At 38.0% G+C, this 23,819-nt stretch overlaps 3 protein-coding genes across 5 annotated transcripts in view; 1 reads left to right on the forward strand and 2 right to left on the reverse strand.

The window, feature by feature from the left end:
• The first annotated feature begins 269 nt into the window (after positions 1-269).
• LOC138706389 (uncharacterized) overlaps positions 270-23,819 on the forward strand; it is a 129,469-nt gene continuing 105,919 nt past the window's right edge. For 2 of the 3 annotated variants that reach the window (XR_011333974.1, XM_069835625.1), the window contains exon 1: positions 22,997-23,325. Coding sequence is in view for 1 of the 3 variants with exons in the window: in XM_069835625.1 (XP_069691726.1) it covers positions 23,302-23,325 (24 nt within the window). In the remaining 2 variants the exon portion in view is untranslated. Of the gene's footprint in view, positions 295-22,996; positions 23,326-23,819 lie in introns of those variants that run through there. The other variant, XR_011333975.1, reaches the window with a different exon arrangement.
• On the reverse strand, positions 1,617-3,867 carry LOC138705688 (tetratricopeptide repeat protein 19 homolog, mitochondrial-like). The gene is made up of 2 exons (XM_069834268.1): positions 3,467-3,867; positions 1,617-2,550 (listed from the first exon to the last, which is right to left on the reverse strand). Exons 1-2 carry the CDS (start codon positions 3,794-3,796, stop codon positions 1,780-1,782), a joined length of 1,101 nt encoding a protein of 366 aa, XP_069690369.1. The 5' UTR covers positions 3,797-3,867; the 3' UTR covers positions 1,617-1,779.
• On the reverse strand, positions 7,760-17,503 carry LOC138705689 (peroxisomal N(1)-acetyl-spermine/spermidine oxidase-like). The gene is made up of 3 exons (XM_069834269.1): positions 17,353-17,503; positions 16,590-16,835; positions 7,760-9,130 (listed from the first exon to the last, which is right to left on the reverse strand). Exons 1-3 carry the CDS (start codon positions 17,382-17,384, stop codon positions 7,816-7,818), a joined length of 1,593 nt encoding a protein of 530 aa, XP_069690370.1. The 5' UTR covers positions 17,385-17,503; the 3' UTR covers positions 7,760-7,815.

Below are 23,819 nucleotides of genomic sequence, written 5' to 3' on the forward strand. Positions count from 1 at the left end.
TATACTAAGATGTACAGTCTATATAATTTTGGCAGTTTATATCTTTTACACCCTATATAATTTGTTTATGTGTAGCAGTTGTAAGGTGGGTGCTCCTGTTATGGCCATGTTCCTGATATGCCCCCCCCCCCTATTGTGAATTAGTTAACCAAAAAATCCGCTACATTGCAGCAGCATCCAGTGAAAGGGCATCCTGGTATGTCACTTGATCGTTTTCCATCCAGTCAGGTTGAGCAATATGGCGTCAGTTGGCTGTTTTGAGGTTTTCATGTGATCTCTTCTTATTTTTCTCTGGTAAGTCTCCTTTGTTTTATGCATGTTTTTCAAAGACTTGTTTCATGAAAACCATTGTACTCCATTCAGTTTTTAATGTTCTGTTGATTGGTGTTGTCGTTGATGGCGTATCTTTTACGAGTTGTTCATAATCAAACGATTTTCGTGAAAGCTTACCTGCTCCTGATATGGCCATATCAAATGCACCATGGCCATATCAAGTTCATTTCACTTTTATTTTTTCACCTGACAAATTTGCATGCCTTATAGCTGGGATTACGCAAAAATTTTGTATTTTAAGAAAAACAATGTACTTTTTTTTTATGGAAAAACCTGTTTTAACTACACTTTTTAATTATAAAAAATATTATTAAGTGTCATGTTTATTCATTTTATACCAAAATTATTTAATTTTAGCACAGGTGCGCTATCAAACTGAAAACAATCACGATTTGTAGAACATGGAACAAGGGTGGCCATATCATGTGCACATGTTCCTGATATGGCCACTAGGTAGACTTTTGGAATTTGGGACTTTTTGGATAATTAAAGCTATTTTTATGGGGAAAAGAAATTGTTTTAAGAAAGTCCATTAGACTGAGAACGAGTAAGAAAAAAGTGGCTTACATTTTTTTTTCAAAATGGCTGCTAGAAAAATTCTCAAACCTTAGCATGGCCATATCACGGACACCTACCTTATTTGTCAATAGTAGTATATAGGTATATTACATAGATAGATAGATAGATAGATAGATAGATAGATAGATAGATAGATAGATAGATAGATAGATAGATAGATAGATAGATAGATAGATAGATAGATAGATGGATGGATGGATGGATGGATGGATGGATGGATGGATGGATGGATGGATGGATGGATGGATGGATGGATGGATGGATGGATGGATAGATGGATAGATAGATAGATAGATAGATAGATAGATAGATAGATAGATAGATAGATAGATAGATAGATAGATAGATAGATAGATAGATAGGCAGGCAGGCAGGCAGGCAGGCAGGCAGGCAGACAGACAGACAAGGGAGGCACAAGATCGGTAAATAGACATGTATCGTGATTTATTTTCCACCATGTCATGTGCGTAAAAGCATGCTAAGTTTCGGAAGTAATGTGTCGACTGCGTCATCAGGGAAAGCAGGAAAATGGAAACATCTGTTTTGTTTAAAGACTGAAGAATGACCCTTCGTAAAGGATCCAATAGAAGTTCTTTATTCCTTGTGTTCTCTGGTAACATCCAAGAAGTGGCTTCGAAATTTGGATGGTGCATCAAGTCTCGCGGACGTGAAGGTATTGTATCATGGAGTTACGTATTTTCTGTGACAAAGTTTTATTTAATTACATTGAAGTAAATGCTTAGTATAATATGAAGTACTGTATTGTACACATATTAAATACAGACATTAATCCAGCCAAAAAAATATATAGTAAAGAAAAGACGAAACTGTTCCAAAATTTCTGCCAATAGACCTTAAAAAATAATCTCATGCCAAGTGCAATGCGTCTAACTTCTGGAGGCAATTATTAGATTCCTTTTCAGCATCTTTATTTCTTACCATTTTCGCTCTCTTTTTAGCATTCTCACACCATATCCTCGCCTGACTATACATACTTTTAAGAAAGTACACTTCACCTACTTTGACGTAATAAAATGGCAGCTGGTCATTGTTACCACCATCTTTCCCCAATATAATGGCGTTCAAAAGTTGCTTGATAGCTGCGTCATAGCGGTGTGTCACTATTGAAATCTCGCTCAGGTGATACAGAATAACCATAATCTGACTGGGCAGGACACTTTTAACTTGAGCCGAGGCTGCGTACGCCAATTCGAAACTTTTCTTTGCTTCTTCGTAGCGGTTTTTTCCTAATAGAAATTTGCCATACCAGAACAAGATACTAATCCATAACACTCCTGTTTCCTCGTCTTGGAAGCCTCCTCTTGTCTTTCCTTTGAGCACTTGTAAGCAGTTCTGGAATCCAATCTCCGCTAATTCATCTTGTTGTTGGTTCCAATAGATCCTACTAAGCTTGAGGCTGAAATTAACAACCTGATTGTCGTCTTCTGGGAAACCGAAAGACAATAGGCGCTCTATTACTTCTATAACTAGATGTTCAGCTTTCTTGATTTTGCCCTCTTTGTAGGCGATAGTAGCTAGCATATCGTACACACAGGTGACACCAACTTGAACTTTGTTTTCGTCAGCAATTTTTAAGGCATGTTTCAAAATAATTTCGGCCTTCGTTACATCGCCTTCCTGAAAGTAAGCAACAGAAGTATGGTCAATTACATTGTATTGGATAATCCACCGAAGTTATGATTACCTACATGCCATATGACGGCAGTATTTTAGAATGGAATACATCACATGGATAAACATAATGTCACAGAAATATAAGTACTTTCTCATAATTTATCTGTTTGTATTATCCGTTCGATTCCCCCTTCCCGAGTCCACACCTGTGGAGTAACGGACAGCGCGTCTGGCCGCGAAACCAGGTGACCCGAGTTCGAATCCCGGTCGGGGCACGTTACGTGGTTGAGGTTTTTTTCCGGGATTTTCCCTCAACCCGATACGAGTAAATGCTGGGTAACTTTCGATGCTGGACCCCGGACTCATTTCACCGGCATTATCACCTTCATATCATTCAGACCCTAAATAACCTAGATGTTGATACAGCGTCGTAAAATAACCCAATACAAAAATAAATCCCCCTTCCCGATTTCTGCTGGCCCCTCTGTAAAGGCTAATGGCTGGGCTATTAAGCTCTTTTCTGAAAATATTTGCTGTACGGAATTGGAAGTCTACGTAATATTATACAACTGTTCAAAATAATTGAAAGAAAAAGACCCGTTCAGTAACTGTCACGTGATTTCCCCGTTTTGACAACCCTGCAGACACAACCACTCAGACGGACATCGAGAGTGATGCTACAGAGTACTACAGTATAAACTAAAACAAAAAAAAAAAGAGATAAATACAAAGCTAGATCAAATATAATTTAAAATAAAACAAATCGAAATAAAATTTACAATATACATTATACTGAAAAATAAGGAAAGTCACAGGCCAAATATTAAGATATCCGTCTTCATTAATAATTTTATGGTTAAAAATTAAATGAATTTATTCTTTCTAGTGGAAGATTATTAAGACAGATTTTGCTACTTACATCCAGTGCCATTTGGGCCATTGCTATTTGATGGACGACTTCTCTTTCTCCGTCCCATTGTGTTGCCTGTTTCTTCTGATGATTGAATAGTCCAAATAGTGAACTTAGGTATATGTAAACATGTTGATTTCGCTTTATCAGATTATCGTATTTTTTATTTTCTTTGTACTGAAACTTGCATATATTTACAACAGCATTTCCCAAAAACTTGCACCGTTTGCGAATTACGGTGTCAGAAATATTTAATGAGATATTTCTGGATATAAACGTATTACTAAATATCAGCTTTGAATCAATTCTAATTAACAGACGTCCTAAACTGAGAGCCATAAATAGTAGAGCCCTATTTAAATAATATTATGTCATTATTTAGTTCTGTAAGTTAACTAGAAAATTTCGGTGCCCGGATTAGATGAAAGCAAATGAAAGTTTGAAGAATTACCACAGCCTCCTGTGAGGCTCATACTCATTTTTTCTCCGACGAGACTTGTATTATGATCGCCATGTTAACGTTCCTACATTAACTCTATACTGTCTGATTTAAGCTTTGTCATCTAGTCTGCTTTCAAAAAACTGAAAGAATTTATAAAATAGTTATTATTACCGTTTGTTCTATATGGTTGTGAAACTTGGACTCTCACTTTGAGAGAGGAACAAAGGTTAAGAATGTTCGAAAATAAGGTGCTTAGGAAAATATTTGGGGCTGAGAGGGATGAAGTTACTGGAGAATGGAGAAAGTTACACAACGCAGAACTGCACGCATTGTATTCTTCACTGATTCTTCACTTAACATAATTAGGAACATTAAATCCAGACGTTCGAGATAAGCAGGGCACGTAGGTATGAATCAGAAATGCGTATAGAGTGTTAGTTGGGAGACCTGAGGGAAAAATACTCCGATTAAGGCTACATTCATTCCCGATTCAACTGTATACGGCAATAGCACGCTCTGGAATAACAATGGCTGATTTGCTGGCGCAAACGATTGCGGTATGTACTCTGGATATCCACGGACTGCAAAATTCAAGTGATCACTGCCACAGAAGCATGATTCTTAGGTTACATCCTAGATCATATATACCCAGATTGCTCTGCGTTATAAGCTTTGACGGTAACAACTTTTGTCAGGTTTACTATGCTGCCATCTAGTTATTACGTAAGGAGTCACGTCATAACTCCCATTTGAATTGCATTAGCGACTGTACTGCCATCTCGTGTTCGTTTACGGCGGACGGGTGGCGATCCCGGCGGTTGTTCTCTTCAAAGTGCTGCCGATTTTAACATAGGAATGAACAATCTACTCGTATATGTGATCTGGGGTTACATTCAGAATGACCAGATTGTTGTTAGGTCAAGTCGCTGTATTAAGGCGTTACATCGGCCTGGGTAGCGTAGTCGGTATAGCGCTGGCCTTCTGTGTTCGAGGTTGCGGGTTCGATCCCGGTCCAGGTCGATGGCATTTAAGTGTGTTTAAATGCGACAGGCTCATATCAGTAGATTTACTGGCATGTAAAAGAACTCCTGCGGGACAAAATTCCGGCACACCGGCGACGCTGATATAACCGCTGCAGTTGCGAGCGTCGTTAAATGAACCACAATTAAAATTTTTTTGAGGTGTTACTGTACTGCAATGTCGCCAATCTCTAAACTTTCATATGGCCGCCTCTAAAGACATAATAATATATGCCTCAAATAAAAAAGTCTATATGCCTAATCAGACAACTTGAGACACATATTTGTGTTAACAACAACGTCAATTTTCAAGTTATTAAATATATCCCTACCATATAACAGAATATATATTAATAGATTAAAATTAAGGGGAGATTTGTTCTTAAGTTTAACTGTCCGAAGGCAGATTTAAACCTCGTGACACCAATAAGGCATCACTCATGAGGCAACTAAACCAGGAGATAATGGGGTAGTGTGGCCATATAACAATTGTATTGTGCATACCTCTTTTTATAACTGCTCACCCTCTAATTAAATTATATTGAAATTTCTTCTGCTTCTACTAGTCTACTGTCATCTCCGGTATTTCCGACTGGGAAGTAGTGCCACAACTGTCATTTTGTAAATCATTTGTAGGCTATATACATTTTTGAAGTGAATAACTTGAGAATGTCTTCCGACGGTTCAAAATTGTGGCAACACGTTCCTTGTATGCTAAGATTAGATGAATGTATGCACGTAATATTGACAATAACATCTACATCGTCATTCGATTTCTTATTATTGACTAGGAACGGCGTCAGAATTTTTAATCTGGGAGGAGCAGAGATAGGGCGAGACATTAACTTGGGGGAGGGGGGGCTACGTTAAAATGTCATTGTCAAGTGTTAGACTAGACGGCACTTCGGAAGGCGGTCGGCTGCTATATGCGCCGTAGCATTTCTGGTATGTGACGTCACAAGCTTGTACAGTAGAATCAATCGGAATCAGTCAGTAACAAGTACTTCTCGAGTTCGTTTGTTCACGTGTGAGTGTTTCAATACATTGAATAAGAACTACTAACATTTACTGTATGTGTGTAAGATAAATAAATGAAAGAAGAGACTGTAAAAAGACAAGTACTGCACAGGCAGGCGCGGAAAATAGTGTTTAAGGCGTATAATTATTTTAAAAACGTTGATGAGCAGAACGCTGGCGGCCATCTTGATGCTGGCTGCAACGTTGCCAACATGCAAGAAACGACTGCAGAAGCATGTGGTGTGGGATTGAGAACCGTGCAAAGAATATTGTTAGTGAAGAAAAGAGGGTTGTTTGGTGTCATGCTTACAGTACTTAACGGGTAAGGTCATTATTGTCTTTTGATAATTTAAATTATCTCCAGTGCTATTTGTATTGCACGTGCGCTTGAAGTACGATGTGGCAATGTACGCAGCCTTGCTCTCTGTATCTGTCTCTCTCGACGCAAACGCTAGCAGACTACCGCCTTCCGAATTGCCATCGACTCTAATTTTGTAATAAGACAACTATTCTTGGAAAATGTCCATGCATTTACATACGTATTTAATAAGTTTTGTAAATTAGTATACGGTATATTATATAGAAGAATTACAGTTTATTAATTTATGTCAGCAATGAAAAAAAAAATAACTTGTTTGCCTCGGTAGGAATGTTAGTGTAGATTGATGCGCATGGGTAGGAGACTATCTCTCAATGAGAGATGACGTCACTAATTTAATTCACCACACATCAGTTCTCTCCGTAGGGGAAGGAAGAATTCAAACTTAAACATTGCTTGTGATACGTCTGTGGCGTTCGCGGAAAGTAGGATGACACGTAACTCCAAATAATACCTTTGTAATCTTCGCCGTAAAAATGTCTTTTCTCTGGAAATTACTACCATCAGGAATGGGAAGACGAATAGTTTTGTGCACTTCATGAGGGAAAGACTGTCTAATTTGTGGAAAAAGTAGTAATTATATTTCTCATTTCAATGTAAAGTGGCATTTAACTTCTCATCACGCAGAAAAGTATGGTAAACATGCCATTTCAGGTAATTATCGTTTAATTTTCTAAATTTGTGGAAAAAAGGAGTAATTAGCCTATATTTCTCATTTCAATGTAAAAAGGCATTTCACTTCTCTCTTAGGTTCTGACATTATGACCTTATACAAAGAACTACTTCGGAGACCACAGGTTCCTATTCGAAAAATATTGTACTCTGACCTCAGTATAAACTCCTTCAGTTTGAGCACAACCCATATCATCTTGTTTCAGAGTAAATCCTTATTTAATTAATCAAATTATTAAATATAATGGTTTGTTTTATAGATGACACATTTTTGTAATTCATTCGTCCTTGGGATGCGTACAGTGAAAATAATATTTGATGTGTTGAGCTCATTGTAGTTAAGTGAAATCAGCAATTTACTTCCGATTTTATCAAGTACGAAAGAAATAACTTATTGTAATGCTTCAAAATATTACTCATTTTTATGTAAAAAACAGTACTTGTTTTTTTATTCCTTATATCGAAGAATTTTTGGCATGCTGTTTATTCGTTTTTTCGTCCGTTTGTATACACATTTGTAATTTTTTTCTGGAATCCTACTTAATGTTAGAGTTATTTTACGTGCCATAGTCTTAGAGTTATTTTACGTGCTATAACCTAATCTAATTTTTTTCCGAATGAAGCCATGTTAAGGATTTCATTGCCCTTAAAATCCACCTTTCATTTCCCGGACTTACACCCATAATCTTCGGGTTCTACATCAAAATTCTTGTTGTTATTTATACACCTTATAATTTATAGTATATATAGAATGTTGGAATTCGTATAATAACCTGAAGTTTTATTCAATTAATTTGCTACAGTGCAAAGAATTTCAGTCACATATAATTCAAGATCCAGATTTTGGAGGTCCTCTAAGCCTCCTAGTAAGATCAAGTATCCTTTCAGCTTCTCGAATTCCAGTGAATCTTGCGCCGTGCACCGTTGAATAATGGGTCGGACTAGTAGCTTCTCCTGCGAAGAAGAGCTTGGGAATATTGGACTCACTAGGACTAGGAAATGGGGCTTCCAAATCGCGTTGGTGTCGAACTGAAGACTCGATACCCATGTAACTATAAGCTCCACGGAAGTAAGGATCAGTGCACCATTTTGAACGAAGTACGTTGTTTGGGTATGGAAGTGAAGGATCACCTGTAAATCGACGTAAGATCCTTGTCATCGATGACGCTATCTCTTCATCTGAGCAATTTTCCATGAATTCAGCTTCTTGGCCCGCAACCCAGGCACATAACACATGCTGACTGCCAGCCATTTCTTCAAACATACACAAACCTTTAGCCCATTCTGTGCGGTCTTCAAGTTCTTCAGGAGACCACGCCAACTTTATGTTACCTTCTTTCCATACCCAGAAAGGTCTCTCGTATTGGAGGAAAATCTTACTGACTTTCCCATAACCTAACTTGTTAATAGCTGTCTTTTTCTCGTATGTCAGAGTTGGGCAGAATAGTTTCTCAGCCTGGGCTTTGAGCACACCAAGCGAGACGGTCACAATTACATAATCGGCAGGAAATTCTTCACCGTCACAACATTTTACGATGACGCGTGGACTTTTACTGTTTAGTAAATCCCATTGTATATTCTCTACAGGTTTCTTGTAGTGGATGATGTCGTCAGGAAGGTCCCTCAATAAAGGTGCCAGAACCCCCACGAAGCCCAAAGGCACACGAATGTTTCCACCTGGAATCTCTACAAAACTTCCAAAATTGTCAGCACTTATGAGAGAAAGATCATCTCCACAGCGACAGCGAACGCAGTTCGACATCCCGTACATGATTCTGGCGGCATCGTAACGTTCTACTTCTGGGAACTTGAGGAGCTCTTGTTGAATGCGGATGGTCATGAAATTTTGAAGTGAGCCATGGTCATTCCCGCAGCCCTCCGTGCTGAACAGAGCTGTGGCCTGTCTCTCTATTTGTTGGAATATGTGGCATGCCGTGATGCTCAAGGAGGAATCGAGGGCCCTTCCGTCACTTGTACAGAACAAGCCTCGGCTTAGATCTTGACGCTGAAGCGGGGATTTTAAAAGACCTTCTTGTGACGCTAACGTGAAAATTGAATTTGCGATGCATCCGCCTTCGATGTACTGAGCTCCCATTTCTGCCACCACATCGCCAATCCAACATGAGTGAATGCGTCCACCTAGTCTGCAAACAAATCATAAAACATTTATTTATTTACTACTCAGGTTGGTTTATGAAAAAAGCAAGAGAAATGGTATTAGAAAATGATGCCATTGTTTGCAGAATATACCTATTATTATTATTATTATTATTATTATTATTATTATTATTATTATTATTATTATTATTATTATTATTACTTTCGCCGGGCCGGATAGCGAAGAATCCTTCCCGGTTATGGATGTACTACGTATGTCCTTCGTTAATGTTCTGTCCTGTGAGTGTCTCGGTTGTAGTGTGTGTGGTCCATAGAATCGTTCCCTGCGCTACAGGCATTGATAATTATGAAGTCCTACAACAGAAGGAGGTTGAACGGAAAAAAAACCTCCATCATCAGTATTGTTTAATAATTAACTATGACTATTGCATTTAGTTCACAATTTTCCTCGAAAATTACTTCATAGACTTCTTGTCAATGTGTAAAAACCGACAATTTTCATGACTTTATCAAGTTTTCACTAATCTTCATTTCAATATTGATTCTGTTTCGCTCCTCTATGAAACGTGTGCCCTAATCAGTAATAATTAGTGTTAGGAATATTTATCTTCACCGGAATAATATCTACTCTCTTAAAAATTAAATTGTGTGAACTGTGTGAAGCAAAGAATAGTTACAAACTGTGATATAAAAGTTGCAAGTGATATAACCCTGCAGATTTTAACAGCTTACTCCTTGGATAGAGTACAACAAAAAAATTCGACTACTGTACTCGTCTCAAATGAATACTCTTCTCAGAAAAAAAATCCCCTTAATGTTAACGCTGTTTTACTCGATTAGTACTATCCATACTATTCTGATTTTTGCTCTCTCATTAAAAAAAATTGATTTATCCCTTTACAGTTTAAAAATAAAATGGACGAGTTTCTTGCAAACTAAATAAAAAGATTAACACATATCGTTATTTCCTGTCATTAGGAAATGTAGCAACCCTATTACAGTGACTACGGGACTGAACGCTGCCATTCAAACCAAATGCTTGTGTGTTTTCTTAGGTTGAGCCAGCGATGCGCTGCTGCCAAACTACGCAGATTTACAGCCTAGTTGTCTAATTAACCATGCACTTATCTACAAACGCATACCGTAATATATTTTTATTTATTTTAATATATGCTATTGTCAGGGGCGATTTCTCAGGGCATGCTATGCTTGCTGTGCAAGCCCAGTATTTTCGTAGAATGTGTATTTCTCAAAATTGGATTACGTATATTAAAATTTATTTTGATTTTTGGAACATTGCATAGGCACCGTGCAAGCTCCTCTGGTGACGACTGTTGTTACTAACTGCGGGACAGCAGCGATAGAGTTGTGCTTGAAGCGTATGAATACACTTAACATCTCAGGTTAAATGATTAGAAATATGGATGATCCTAAAAAGCGGAAAGGTAATGCAAATTGCTGTGTTCTTGAGTGTAGTAATGCTTATAGGAACACACCAACCGATATTATTTTTATTTATTCCCAAAACAGAAAACTGAAGCGCAACGACGCTAATTGTGGATCCAAGCAGTACGCAGACGAAAGTAAATAAGGCTACACTGCTTGTAATCATAGTATTATTATATACTAGGCCTGATATAAAAATAGAATGATAATAATATTAAACTGACCCCCGTTGAGGGTAGCCCTTAACGTTACACAGAGCAGTATGGACAGCGGGAATGTGCTGTGATTTGCGAGTGCAATGTAATTGTATGAGCGGAATGCATGTGTTAGCTCCTGCATGTATTATTAATTAAACATTAATTTGAAGTATTGCAATGAGTTCGGAATTGTGTGTTATTGAAACCTTATTATTAAATCCATTTTTCCCGAAGGACTATTCAAGAGAAGACACATTATAGAGAATATGTGCGCTCGTTCAGTGCAACTCAATACAACAATGTGCATTGGTAGGCAGGGTCGAAAAAAAACTAAATAAACTGTTTTGTTGGGCACATTGGTTATATTATATCGAACTTCTACAACTGATAAGCGAATATGATCCATGACTCACAATGATTTCATAATTATAAAATAAATTATTTAGGCTATGTGGGTCTGATTATTTTTATTAACCCAGATAAGACTGACGTCCTATATATAGGACACAGGACGTTTCACACAAATATGTTAATAACAATGACTATGACAGTCTAAATATAAGAAAAAAAAATTGGAGGCAATTTATAACACATAAGGATTATGGTATCATGATTGCCGACTATGAAAATCTTACACAGCAATGTTAAAAAAATAAAACGTTCCGTCCTATATATAGGACGTCAGTCTTATCTGGGTTAATTATTCATTTCATTCACAATTCAACTGTTAGCGTGTACATGTTCATATAATCATTCACAGGGGAAAATACACTACGGTTAGATGAGAGGGCAAGCGGCTTATAGCTGGGTACCTCGATCTAAAGTTAGCGAATTGCATGTCGAGGAACCAATGGAGGCATGGGATGCTTACCCTGCCTGCCATTTTAAACATCATTCATTCTTTCTTCGTCCCCTTTCATTCATTCGTTTCTGGGTTAATTATGAATTATTATATCCTCCCATCTTCCCCTATGAATAAAACAGCAAGCCTAACTTTTGTGACTAGCATTCGCCCCTGGCTATTGTTACATCACTTCCACTCTGTATAGATGTATTGGTGCTTACCAGGACATAGAGCATTCCTAAACACTTCAGCTCAAGTAGGGTTATTGAATACTCGTGATGGAGTGAGTTGCTTGCCGATTGTGCTACCAGTCTAAAGTGGCTCCATCATCCGTCACACCATATATTCCTCTCCAGCTATCAAATCCGTATACCGTACTTCTGGTATTGGTGTGCTATAGGCTACCTACATGAATCGTCATATCTGTCTCAGGAAAAGAAGAACACAGGGGAGGGCTCCTGTGCCTTTTATGCTGATCTATGAGTCGTCTAGAACAGCGATTTTCAATCTTTTTTAATGACGTACCACTATTTTTAAATTAGAATATTGGCTGTGCTACTAACCAAATTTATTATGAGAAAGCGTGATGTGTCACTCCCAGGGTCATAATTACCGTAAATACCAATAATTGATTGATTATTTAGGCGTGTTTAATTAAGAAACAGTTCCTCTTCTAATTTATTCATTGGAGTGTTCCATCAAATATATGTAAAAATGCACATAGTCGTAGTCCTATTTGTTACTTAATAGCAAATGATTAAATACTAAAATAATCAAAAACACAATATAATATCCCTGCTAATGCTAGAAATAAATAAAAACAGTGTCAGCGTCAAAGCTGTACTGTACTTGCAAATCTAGCTTTAAGGTAAAGCTCCCTGTGAAGTAGACTTGAATAATTTCAAGGGGAAAATTGTTCCGGAGTCGGGTATCGATCCCGAGATCTTTGGCTAAGCGCACCAACACTCTACCGACTGAGCTACCCGAATTTCATCCGACAACGTCTCAATTTTTCCTTTTATATCCACATACCTCGAGTGGACTGACAAGACGCCAGAAACCCACATCGAGTGCACACAAACTCTGTGTGACTTGAAATAGTGAATGATTGATTAAATGGCAAACTTACTAGTGTTAATTATATAAGCTCGTGTGGCTTACAGCTGTTTCGGTGTATACTGTACACCATCATCAGAGCCTACTAGATCTCGGCGTCATCTCGACATCGCTGCCTGTTGTAGGGGTGCATTTGCGTGTTGAAAAGTGGAGTCAAAACAACAGGCAGCGATGTCGAGATGACGCCGAGATCTAGTAGGCTCTGATGATGGTGTACAGTATACACCGAAACAGCTGTAAGCCACACGAGCTTATATAATTAACACTAGTAAGTTTGCCATTTAATCAATCATTTATTTTTAAGTGTTGAAAGTACGCAAGATTCAAGATGGATTGAAATAGTGGTTTTCTGTTAACGTAGCTACGGAAACGTAGTCTATATATTATGCAAATCTAGCTTCCAGGTAGGCCTAAAGCTCCCTGTGAAGCAGACTTGAATAATTTTAAGATTGTACTTGTTTAGCAAAACTCTGCATCTTTATATCAGGTTTCAATTGAGTTAATTTGAGTCTAAATTCAGGTTCAACATTCAACTTATTCCTGCAACTAGGCTACTTATTTTCTTAAACAGATTAGAAAAGAAAACCCACATTCACAAAGGTAAGTAGCTGTGAACACCATAACAAATTTTACGACTTTTTCTGAGATGACAGGATATTCATTTCCTCTTTCTTACCAAATGTCTCTTATCTCTTGATTCTTGATCACTTGCCTCAAACTTCCATTATAAGAGAGTTCGTCTCTCTCAGAAGTTGTTGTGGATTATGGTGAGATGTCGTCAATAGGAAATGGGTCACTAATCTAAAATTCTTAAGTCAAGTTCAGGTACCTCGAAATCTGTGATTAGGTTCCCACAGTGCTTTTTTATATTCGCCGCCAGTTCACTATTAAGAATAATATTATTATTTTCACTTTAGAAAGCATCCAACAATGGTAATGAACAAGTGTTTCTACAATCTGTCTCTGCATCAAAATCCACAGTTAATTCCCGATTTACCACGAAAATCGTCTGTAGCTGCATTTAGATTGGCAACATGCCATGGTTGTTTGGCCAAACACCTGCATAGAATTGGGATATATCTGTCCCCTAACTACCCATTGTGCAACTCAAACCAAGAAATGTATTCGGAACACCTCAAAATCCGTGCTTCAGTGGCTGGTCATGATAATATCTTTGAAAAATATTGGAGTGCAAGAGGTCAAATGACTTTATTGTCAAATGCCTGGCATTAGAAAACAACAACAACAACAACAACAATCTGTGTCTTTAATGAACTGTTCTGAACTAAGGATAATAATAAGTTGTTATGGATTATGGTGAGGTGTCGTCAATAGAAAATGGGTGACTAATCTAAAATTCTGAAAGAGTAATGGAACGGAGAAAAATTCTCTCCGGCGCCGGGATTTGAACCCGGGTTTTCAGCTCTACGTGCTGACGCTTTATCCACTAAGCCACACCGGATTCCACCCCGGCGTCGGAAGAATCGTCTCAGTTTTAAGTTCCAACTCTTGGGTTCCCTCTACTCCTTCATCGTATGATGACGCAGAATATCTGCATGGAAATATCATATGTACTTCGGTACATTATAATAATATAATAATATATATATACTGTATAAAATTCTGAAGTCAAGTTTTTAGGAAAATGTAGGTACCTCGAAATCTGTTATTAGGTTCCCACAGTGCTTCTTTATATTCACCGCCAGTCCACTATTAAGAATAATATTATTATTTTCTTAATTGATTAACTAGCGGACTTACTCGTGTTAAATGTGTAAGTTTGTGCGGCTTACATATAGTAGGCTCTGAGGATGGTGCGTGAAGCACTGAAACAGCTGTAAGCCGCACAAACTTACATATTTAACACAAGTAAGTCCGCTAGTTAATTAATTATATTCAAGTGTTAAAAGTAGTGCACGCAAGATTCAAAATGGATTATTATTTTCTCTTTAAAAAACATCCAACAATGGTAATGAAGATATGTTTATATAATCTGTGTCTTTAATGAACTGTTCTGAACTAAGGATAATGAAGTTCTTGCACCTCCCAAGCTCTTTTTCAGTTGGTTGAGGCGGAAAAATATATCTGCAAGATAGGCCAATCGGTCAAGCCACAGTTTATCAGTGATGATTTAAATCTGAAGTGTCAGAGAGAAAAATCTGCACTTTTGACCCAACTATAAACAGACGGCTCAATACACTCCCATTCGACAGCTACAGGTACCTAATTTCGGTATGAAATAAAACTGAACGATGCTCAGCACACAGTCTACTGCACAGAATGAAAAATAGTCGTGAGTTCGTAGCTTTGGATTTAATGAAGTGACAATTCTCATTGTTTCATTAAAAATTAAAAACTATCATCAGATCTACCGACTAAAAACTCGCGATGAATTCTACAGTGCACAAATTTAGATTTTAAAATCACGATTTAAAAGTACCGTACGCAAGTTATAGTTCAAATAAAATCCTCCATTATTCTGAATTACCGTAATTTAATACTAACTGTATATTTTACTGAATATTATTGGATTAATATTAACGAGGTCTGGTGAAATTGGCCAAGAATTAGAAATATTAAAGACACAATAATAAAGTCTTTTTATTTCAAGTGCACATTATTGAGATATTTTATTTACCTTTGCATTGTTTGAAGTTTGAAAACAGCTATATCGCTGGCTAAATGTTACAAGGGTGTATGTAGTAATAGTCCTGATATAGACACAGAACCTTGTAATATTGAGCCAGCGACATATTTTTATATTTTATGTTAATTCCGATTTTTACTTCACACTTTAAGTACCACTCAGCAAGGCTCACATACCATCAGTGGTACGCGTACAATAAGTTGAGAACCGCTAGTCTAGAATCCATTACCATTACCACTGGGCAAACTGCAAGTAATATCCATCTCATGGCGGATGATCGATTCGATGTCACGCAACTCAAATGATTCCTTACTTTTCGAGAAGGAGACGTGATAATGAAAGGGAAATTGTAGGAAGTGTTGATGGAACGATGAGGGAAAAGCGGGAGAACCCTCACAACCTTGGTTGGCCTACACTACACCCACGATACTGGAGATTTGTTGGGATCCCACAAGGGAACCGAAGCGCTCGGAGAAAACCCCTGTGTTACCTGAGGGTGGAGGGATTGCCCAACACAAGTTGGGTATACGTGGGTATGTGCAGGATCAACATGGGCTCACAGGATCAAAAGTCTAGTTCTCCAGTCACTAGACTAGACGACATTTCGGAAGGCGGTCAGCTGCTACATGCGCCGTAGCATTTCTGGTATGTGACGTCACAAACTTGTACAGTAGAACCAATCAGAATCAGTCTATAACAAGTACTTCCAGAGTTCGTTTGTTCACGTGTGTTTCAATACCTTGAATAAGTAAAACTAACATTTACTGTATGTGTGTAAGATAAATAAATGGAAGAAGAGACTGTAAAAAGACAAGTATTGCACAGGCAGGCGCGGAAAATAGTGTTTAAGATGTATAATTGCTTTAAAAACGTTGACGAGCAGAACGCTGCCGACCATCTTGATGCTGACTGCAACGTTGCCAACACGCAAGTAACTACTGTAGAAGCATGTGGTGTGGGATTGAGAAGCGTGCAAAGAATATTGTTAGTGAAGGAAAGAGGGTTTGTTTGGTGTCATGCTTACAGTAATCAACGGGTAAGGTCATTATTGTCTTTTGATAATTTAAATTCTCTCCTGCACTATTTGTATTGCACGTGCTCGTGAAGTACGATGTGGCAATGTTGTACGCTGCCTTGCCCTCTCTATCTGTCTCTCTCGACGCAAACGCTAGGAGACTACCGCCTTCCGAATTGCCGTCGACTCTAGAAGATACAAAATAGTAATGAATACAAACCTGTCAGTGGCTTCTAAAACTGAAACGGTTTTAACTCCACATTGCACCAAACGGTGAGCTGCAGACAGACCAGCAATGCCTGCACCAACGATAACAACGCATGGCTCCGGTTTACGGGGATCCACAATACATGTCTCTGCAAGTTCACTCACTTTGTTGGGAGCACAGGGTTTTGTTGTCACTCTTGTTTTTGACTTGTTGATTTCCTCTTGAACTCTGGCACGAACTGAAGTAATAAATGTTCTTCTACAGAAAAATAAATAGCTCAATATTATTCCATGTCATTACAAAGATAAGCTGGTTTAGTTAATAGTGATCGAAATTCCAGTCAAACATCGGTTAAGTGTTACAATTTCACTCTCAATAGTAAGTTAGTTTACTATAATATATTTGTGCTTCTTTAATACATAATTGAGACAATGTCGATGGCTAAGAGCACAAAACTTGTATATAAAAAAGTTATTGGTACTGGTTGGCTTGTCTTGGTGTAATCTCCATTCTGGACAAAGGTATTATGTCCTTACTTGAAGGAAATGTCATAAAACGATTATGACAACAAGGTAAAATCCCATAATTGCCTACTCTCAAAAACTTATTTTTGCATTTCCAGCAAATTGAGTTTTATGGACTTACAGTCTTTATATTCTTACCCATCGATGTGAAACTGCCAATTTCCATTATAGTGTACTGCTAGAAAAGTAATTAGAATTTTCCTCACAGATAACACAAAAGGAATTAAAGATAAATGCGTTGAATTGCATACCTATATATTTGCCACAACTTGATGTTCCTCATGCGTATTTTAAGTTAATCAAAATTTGTGATAACTTATAAACAAAGAAAATTATTATACAAGATTTAGGTTAACTTGGCGATATTGTTGCTATGCAAACATCGGCAAATGAGTATGTAATTCTTCCTTTCATCTTGGCTGCTTTGACTTCTCTTTCCAAAGCCTCCTCTCGATTGACGCTAAAAGAGTGTATTTTTCACACTATACGACATTTTTATAAATAATGTCAGAACTGTTAAACAAATTTAGTACAGAACATTTACATAATTATAGAATACTACAACTTTTTCGTTGTGAAAAAATATTGTTACTTTTGTGTAAAATTTAATAGGTATTCCAAATGAAAACATCCTTGTTCAAAGCAAGGCCTTCTAAATTGCGTAACTACACTAATCCAGCGTATAGTGGAACTCTCAAGAAACTTCGACAGACTAAATTTAATGTGAGACATGAGTATGTTGTATCTGGGAAGTTTACCTGCTTTATTACGCTATTCAATATTCTATCTGGTAGGTTTACCTGTTTTAATACGCGATTTAATTTATTCTGTCCAATTATGCTCAATCGACATCGACTGGCGAGCAGTATATCTGCTTTCTTAAAAAAATTGATAATACGAATATATCCATGCAACTAGAATATAGACGTATCTCTGTAGTTAGCTGCACGTTATTGAAGCTGTAGGGTTAGGTTAGTGACGCGGTTTTGACGCTCTGGTGTTGATTTAGCGGCGCTTTTTTGACGCTCCAGTGTTGGATTAGCGACGCGTTTTTGACGCTCTAAAGTTGGATTAGCGACTCGTCTTTGACGCTCTTGTATTGGAAAAACGGCGCGTTTTTACTCTGTAAGTTTGGGTTGTAGGGTTTTTAACGCTCTAGGGATGGATTAGCGGCGTGTTTTTGACGATATAGGTTTGAGACAACGGCGCGTTTTTGACGCTCCAGTGTTGGGGCAACGCCGCGGTTTTGACTCTGCAGTTGTAGGTTAGCGGCGTGGTTTTAACGCTCTAGGGGTTGTTTAGGGCGCGTTTTTGACACTCTAAAGTTGGATTCGCATCACGTTTTTGACGCCCTAGTGTGAGTTAGCGGCGCGGTTTTCACTCTCTAGGTTTGGGGCTCGTTTTCGACGCTCTAATGTTGGATTAGCGGCGCGGTTTTGACGCTGCAGGTGTGGGTTAGTGGAGCGTTTTTGACGCTCCAAACTTGGGTTAGCGGAATGGCTCTGACGCTATAGGCTTGGGTTAGCGGCGCGGTTTTGACGGTCTAGGTATGGGATAGCTGTATTTTATTGACACTGTAGATTTGGGTTAGTGACGCGGTTTTGACGCTCTGGTGTTGGTTTAGCGACGCGTTTTTGACGCTCTGGAGTTGGGTTAGCAGCGCGTTTTTGACTCTGTAGGTTTGGGTTGTTGCATTTTTTATGCTCTAGGGGTGGCTTAGCGGTGTGTTTTTGACGCTCTGGTATTGTATTAGCAGCACGTTTTTGACGCTCTAAAGTTGGATTCGCATCACGCTTGTGACGCTCTAGTGTTGGGTTAGCGGCGCGGTTTTCACGCTCTAGGTTTGGGTTAGCGGCTCGTTTTGAAGCTCTAGTGTTGGGTTAGCGGCGCGGTTTTGATGCTGCAGGTGTGGGTTAGCGGCGCCTTTTTGGCGCTCCGGATTTAGGTTAGCGGTATTGTTTTGACGCTATAGGCTTGGGTTAACGATGCGTTTTTGACGCTATAGAGTAGGGTTTGCATCACGTTTTTGACGATCTAATGTTGGATTAGCGGCGCGGTTTTGACGCTCTAGGTATGGGATAGCTGCACTTTATTGACGCTGTAGAGATGGATTAGTGACGCGGTTTTGACGCTCTGCTGTTGGTTTAGCGGCGCGTTTTTGACGCTCAAGTGTTGGGGTAAGCGACGCGTTTTTGACGCTCTAGAATTGGGTTAGCGACTCGTTTTTGACGCTCTTGATTTGGAGTAGCGGCGCGTTTTTGACGCTGTAGGTTTGGGTTGCTGCGTTTCTGACGCTCTAGGGGTGGCTTAGCGGCGTGTTTTTGACGCTCTAGGCTTGTGATAGCGGCGCGTTTTTGACGCTCTTGTGTTGTGTTAGCTGCGCGGTTTTGACGCTGCAGGTGTGGGTTAGCGGCGCGTTTTTGACGCTGTAGGTTTGTGATAGCGCGTTTTTGACGCTCTTGTTATGTGTTAGTTGCGCGGTTTTGACGCTGCAGGTGTGGGTTAGCGGCGCGTTTTTGACGCTGTAGGTTTGGGTTGCTGCGTTTCTGACGCTCTAGGGGTGGCTTAGCGGCGTGTTTTTGACGCTCTAGGTTTGTGATAGCGGCGCGTTTTTGACGCTCTTGTGTTGTGTTAGCTGCGCGGTTTTGACGCTGCAGTTGTGGGTTACCGGCGCGTGTTTTTGACGCTCTAGGTTCATGATAGCAGCGCGTTTTTGACGCTCTTGTGTTGTGTTAGTTGCGCGGTTTTGACGCTGCAGGTGTGGGTTAGCGGCGCGTTTTTGACGCTGTAGGTTTGAGTTGTTGCTTTTTTGACGCTCTAGGGGTGGCTTAGCGGCGTGTTTTGACGCTCTAGTTTGGGATAGCGGCGCTTTTTTGACGCTCTGGTGTTGGGTTAGCGGCACGGTTTTTTCGCTGCAGTTGCAGGTTAGTGGCGCGTTTTTGACGTTCCAGGTATTATGTAAATTAGCAGACTAAATATAATAATAACTTAATAACTTAGCTGAAAACAAAAGAATGTGACTTACTACAATTCAATAAAAATATTAATCTCGATGTTAATTTCTTTCCAATATCGACTGTTTACAGAATAAAAATCGATTCTTAGCTGCGTTGCCATACATAAAACTCAAAGGCGTTTTATAGTTTAACTCACGAGCCTCGGTTTCTTCTCAAGACGCGTCTCGACTTCGTTTCAGAAATCCCAAGGGTTCAGACCTCGATCGCGGTTTTATAAAAGTCGAGGTTTGGAACCACGACTTCGTTCGTGTTTTAGAAATTGACCCAAAGTGTTTATATCATTGGTATTTACCTTAAAGTTATTGCTAATCTTTCAGTTGGGCTTATTTATTTCTGAACAAAGTTTTTGGGTCTAATTTTACAATATCATTTTCAATTAAACTTAAAACAAAATTAAATTATTCGGGAGAAAGTCTGAAATATTCGAGCCCCTATAGCCGAGGCTGCGCAGATGTTTAGAGTAAGGACAAATTGAAGCTTGCGTCCACCGCCATGCTTTGGGAGAAGCACCGGCTAGCAGACGGCTGTACTATGCAATGCTGAATGTTTAATATGTATGTTTGGTGTCTCTTATAAATCAATCTGAATGAATAAATGAAAAAAAAAATCTTATTAACATTTAAAACGACTACGTTAAAGACATAATCAAGCTTAGTTACTGTTAGTTTGACATGAAACGAAAGAAAACTGTAACAATTTGATACCTTAACTAACGATGTTGTATAGTTATTTGACAACATATAGAGCGAACAGAAATACAAAATGCATATTGTAGTAATAGTTCAGATAAAAGAAAATTATTAGTATTAACTTATTAACAAAACACTGCCTGTGTAAGACGTTACATTAGGCCTACATTGTAAACACGTTTACTTTGATGTAGACGAGAAATGAACAATATTTATTCGCTTCCGTATCACATATTTTACACCTGTAAACTAGAAACACGTACCTAATGTTTTAGTTAGAAATATAAGTAGGCCTACCGTGCAATAGCTTATTATCACAGCTGTAGTATGAAATAAACGTCACATGCGTGAATTAGTCAATTAGTCATATAATAGAACTCAGGCCTAGTGGGCAGAACATCTTGCCTATTGATTTTATTATTATTATTATTATTATTATTATTATTATTATTATTATTATTATTATTATTATTATTGACTCCGTTAAATATTGTCTTACAACATTTTTATGTAAAGTCGTGTTGTACTGGTAACCTTAAACTGTGTGCTAAAATCTTCTCTTTATGTAGTACTTTCTTTTATTTGGTTATTTAATGACGCTGTATCAACTACTAGACTACTTAGCATCGATGGTATTGATGATAGCGAGATATTTGGCGAGACGAGGCCAAGGATCTGCCATAGATTACCTGACATTCACGTTACGGTTGGGGATATAAGAAAAAAACCCAACCAGGAAATCAGCGGGAATCGAACCCGCGACCGAGCGCGACTCCGGACCGACAGTCCTTAGCCCACTGAGCTACGTCAGTAGACCTTTATGTACTTTTATAGTCAGTTTAACAAGTTTAAAATATGATTCTCAGGAGGAATCTGGAATCCATTTTCTAAAATATGTTCCTATAAGTGTAGAAAGATTGTACAAGTGTTCTACTTCTAGAGCACATTGTTTTCACACGATGTAAGAGTGGGTGGTAATATGCCATTGACCTGTCAACATCTGTATAATCGCTCTTTCACTTAAGCGGCATATTTCTATGATGATGGTATGACAAGACTCCCATTATTCTTTCGTTAAAAAAAATAATAAAAGAGATTCTGTTTACTGCTGGTAGGCTACGTACCATAAATTGAGTCTTTAGATTTATTACACCATATTTTTATTAATTATTTAACAACTAAGCCAGCAATGAATACAATCACATTTTGACAATATTGTGTTATTGAGAATGATGTAAGAATGAGGAAATTGCAATCAATGTCTGCAGTAGAAGAGTCAAAACACTGAGGATTATTATTACAGTGCGTTAGGTTTTTGGAAAATACCATTGGGTATAAAGACTTTTTTAGCGGACATCCCTCTCTTTGTAATATAATTTAAATAAATTATTTACGTATTTTCTAACGTATATAAAAAAATAAGTAAAAATATGCCATGTATTCGGTCATAGGAAATAGAAATAAACTAATAAGTCTATTTATGAGCAATATAAGGCGTTTATATTTAAAACAATGCTTAGTGACAATATTTGGATTTACTTCTGTTATTTTATATTATACGTCAGAAAATACGTAAATAAGTTTAGTTATATTACAGTGAAGGAGGAAATCCACTAAGAAAACGCCTATATACTCAATGGTATTTTCTAAACTCCGAATGCTTTATAGAAACAATCATTCGTGCTCCCAAAACATGGCGTCGCGCGAACCTGCGCGAGAGGTTTAAAATTTGTACACGACACCAGAGCCAATTGTGTGTCTAGATATATAATTACAACGTCTTTGGAAAAATTCCTTTAAATTTGGTGGGATCATTTTCAAGATGTCTCAATATAAATGAATTAAAACAAGCCTCTATATTTCTAAACACGATATTAGCTACTTTTAAGATCCGTACTTGTTTTTTCAAAGCAAAACTTATATTGTAACGCTATCAGATTATCATCCATTATCAGCTGATCAGGCATGGTCAGCTATATAAAACAATTTACTATTCACCTACGAAGTTCGCCGATGTTGATGTGGCCAAAGAGTTTGATAAATAATCTTTGGTGTACGCTCACGCTCCATGGCCTGTCCATAGACTTGGCAAGCCTGTTTTGTGAATTAGGGAAAGTTTATTAATTAATGGTAATTTTGGGGAATTTCGACAAGCCTTTGGAGTAATTTCACTTTACTGACATGGCTGCCTTTGCAGAACCTTTGGAAATTGCGCGGGTGAATATAGTAAGTGTAAATAAATATAGAAATATAAACGTTAAGAATGTTTTGTGAAAACCTCGGTAAATTAAAAACGATATATGACAAACTCTGTATTATGGTTGACTGTTCAGCTACTGTTTTGAAGTATATCATTTCCGTGGAGATGATAAACAGTCAACAGAGGAAGAATAGTGGTCCTGGTTACGTTGTGCATGTACAGATCGACGAATGTGAATTTGGCGGAAGAAAATACCATCGCGGCAGCGTAGTGGAAAGAAACTAGTTACTGGATATGATATACGTCAACACGAATGAGGTAAGAATGGATATATGCATCAACGGATCCCCACCAAATATAACAGAGGCCGCCAACACACAGTATAATTTAATTATCCCATAAAACGTCGTTTACCTTCCACGGTGCTTTAATTAAAGGTTACAATAAACTTACGTACATTTGTTTTTTGTAAACCAGCATTATAAATAATCTTTATCGTTACCTCGTCTCGTACAATAGTACGTACATAGACCTAACTTATTTTTTTTTGTACAACACCATTATAAACAGTTTTTATCGTTAGTGAATATCCAGTAATAATTTTCTGTTTTTGGTGGGTGCATTGCATTCATTAGGTTTAACTGATTGTACCTTTCCATGATAGAGCTTAGTTGTCTTATCTAACCTCACCTCATCTAAAGTGGATAAATTTCAGAACACGGATTCTTTCCTTTCCCTCTTCAAAATTCCAACCTTGTGCACACAAAATAAATTATTGACACTGAAAAGTGCCTTTTGTAAGCATGATGATG

Source organism: Periplaneta americana, chromosome 9, assembly GCF_040183065.1.
Source record: "Periplaneta americana isolate PAMFEO1 chromosome 9, P.americana_PAMFEO1_priV1, whole genome shotgun sequence".
Taxonomy (NCBI): domain Eukaryota; kingdom Metazoa; phylum Arthropoda; class Insecta; order Blattodea; family Blattidae; genus Periplaneta; species Periplaneta americana.

What these genes read in the sequence shown, in the direction of transcription:
- LOC138705688 (XM_069834268.1), bottom strand. Translation starts at nt 3,796, where the DNA reads ATGGCTCTCAGTTTAGGACGTCTGTTAATTAGAATTGATTCAAAGCTG. An exon ending in TGGCCCAAATGGCACTGGAT is followed by an intron (nt 2,551 to 3,466) that starts GTAAGTAGCAAA and finishes GCTTACTTTCAG; the next exon opens with GAAGGCGATGTAACGAAGGC.
- LOC138705689 (XM_069834269.1), bottom strand. Translation starts at nt 17,384, where the DNA reads ATGAGGAACATCAAGTTGTGGCAAATATATAG. An exon ending in AAGTTGTGGCAAATATATAG is followed by an intron (nt 16,836 to 17,352) that starts GTATGCAATTCA and finishes ATTTTTCTGTAG; the next exon opens with AAGAACATTTATTACTTCAG. An exon ending in GTTTTAGAAGCCACTGACAG is followed by an intron (nt 9,131 to 16,589) that starts GTTTGTATTCAT and finishes ATTTGTTTGCAG; the next exon opens with ACTAGGTGGACGCATTCACT.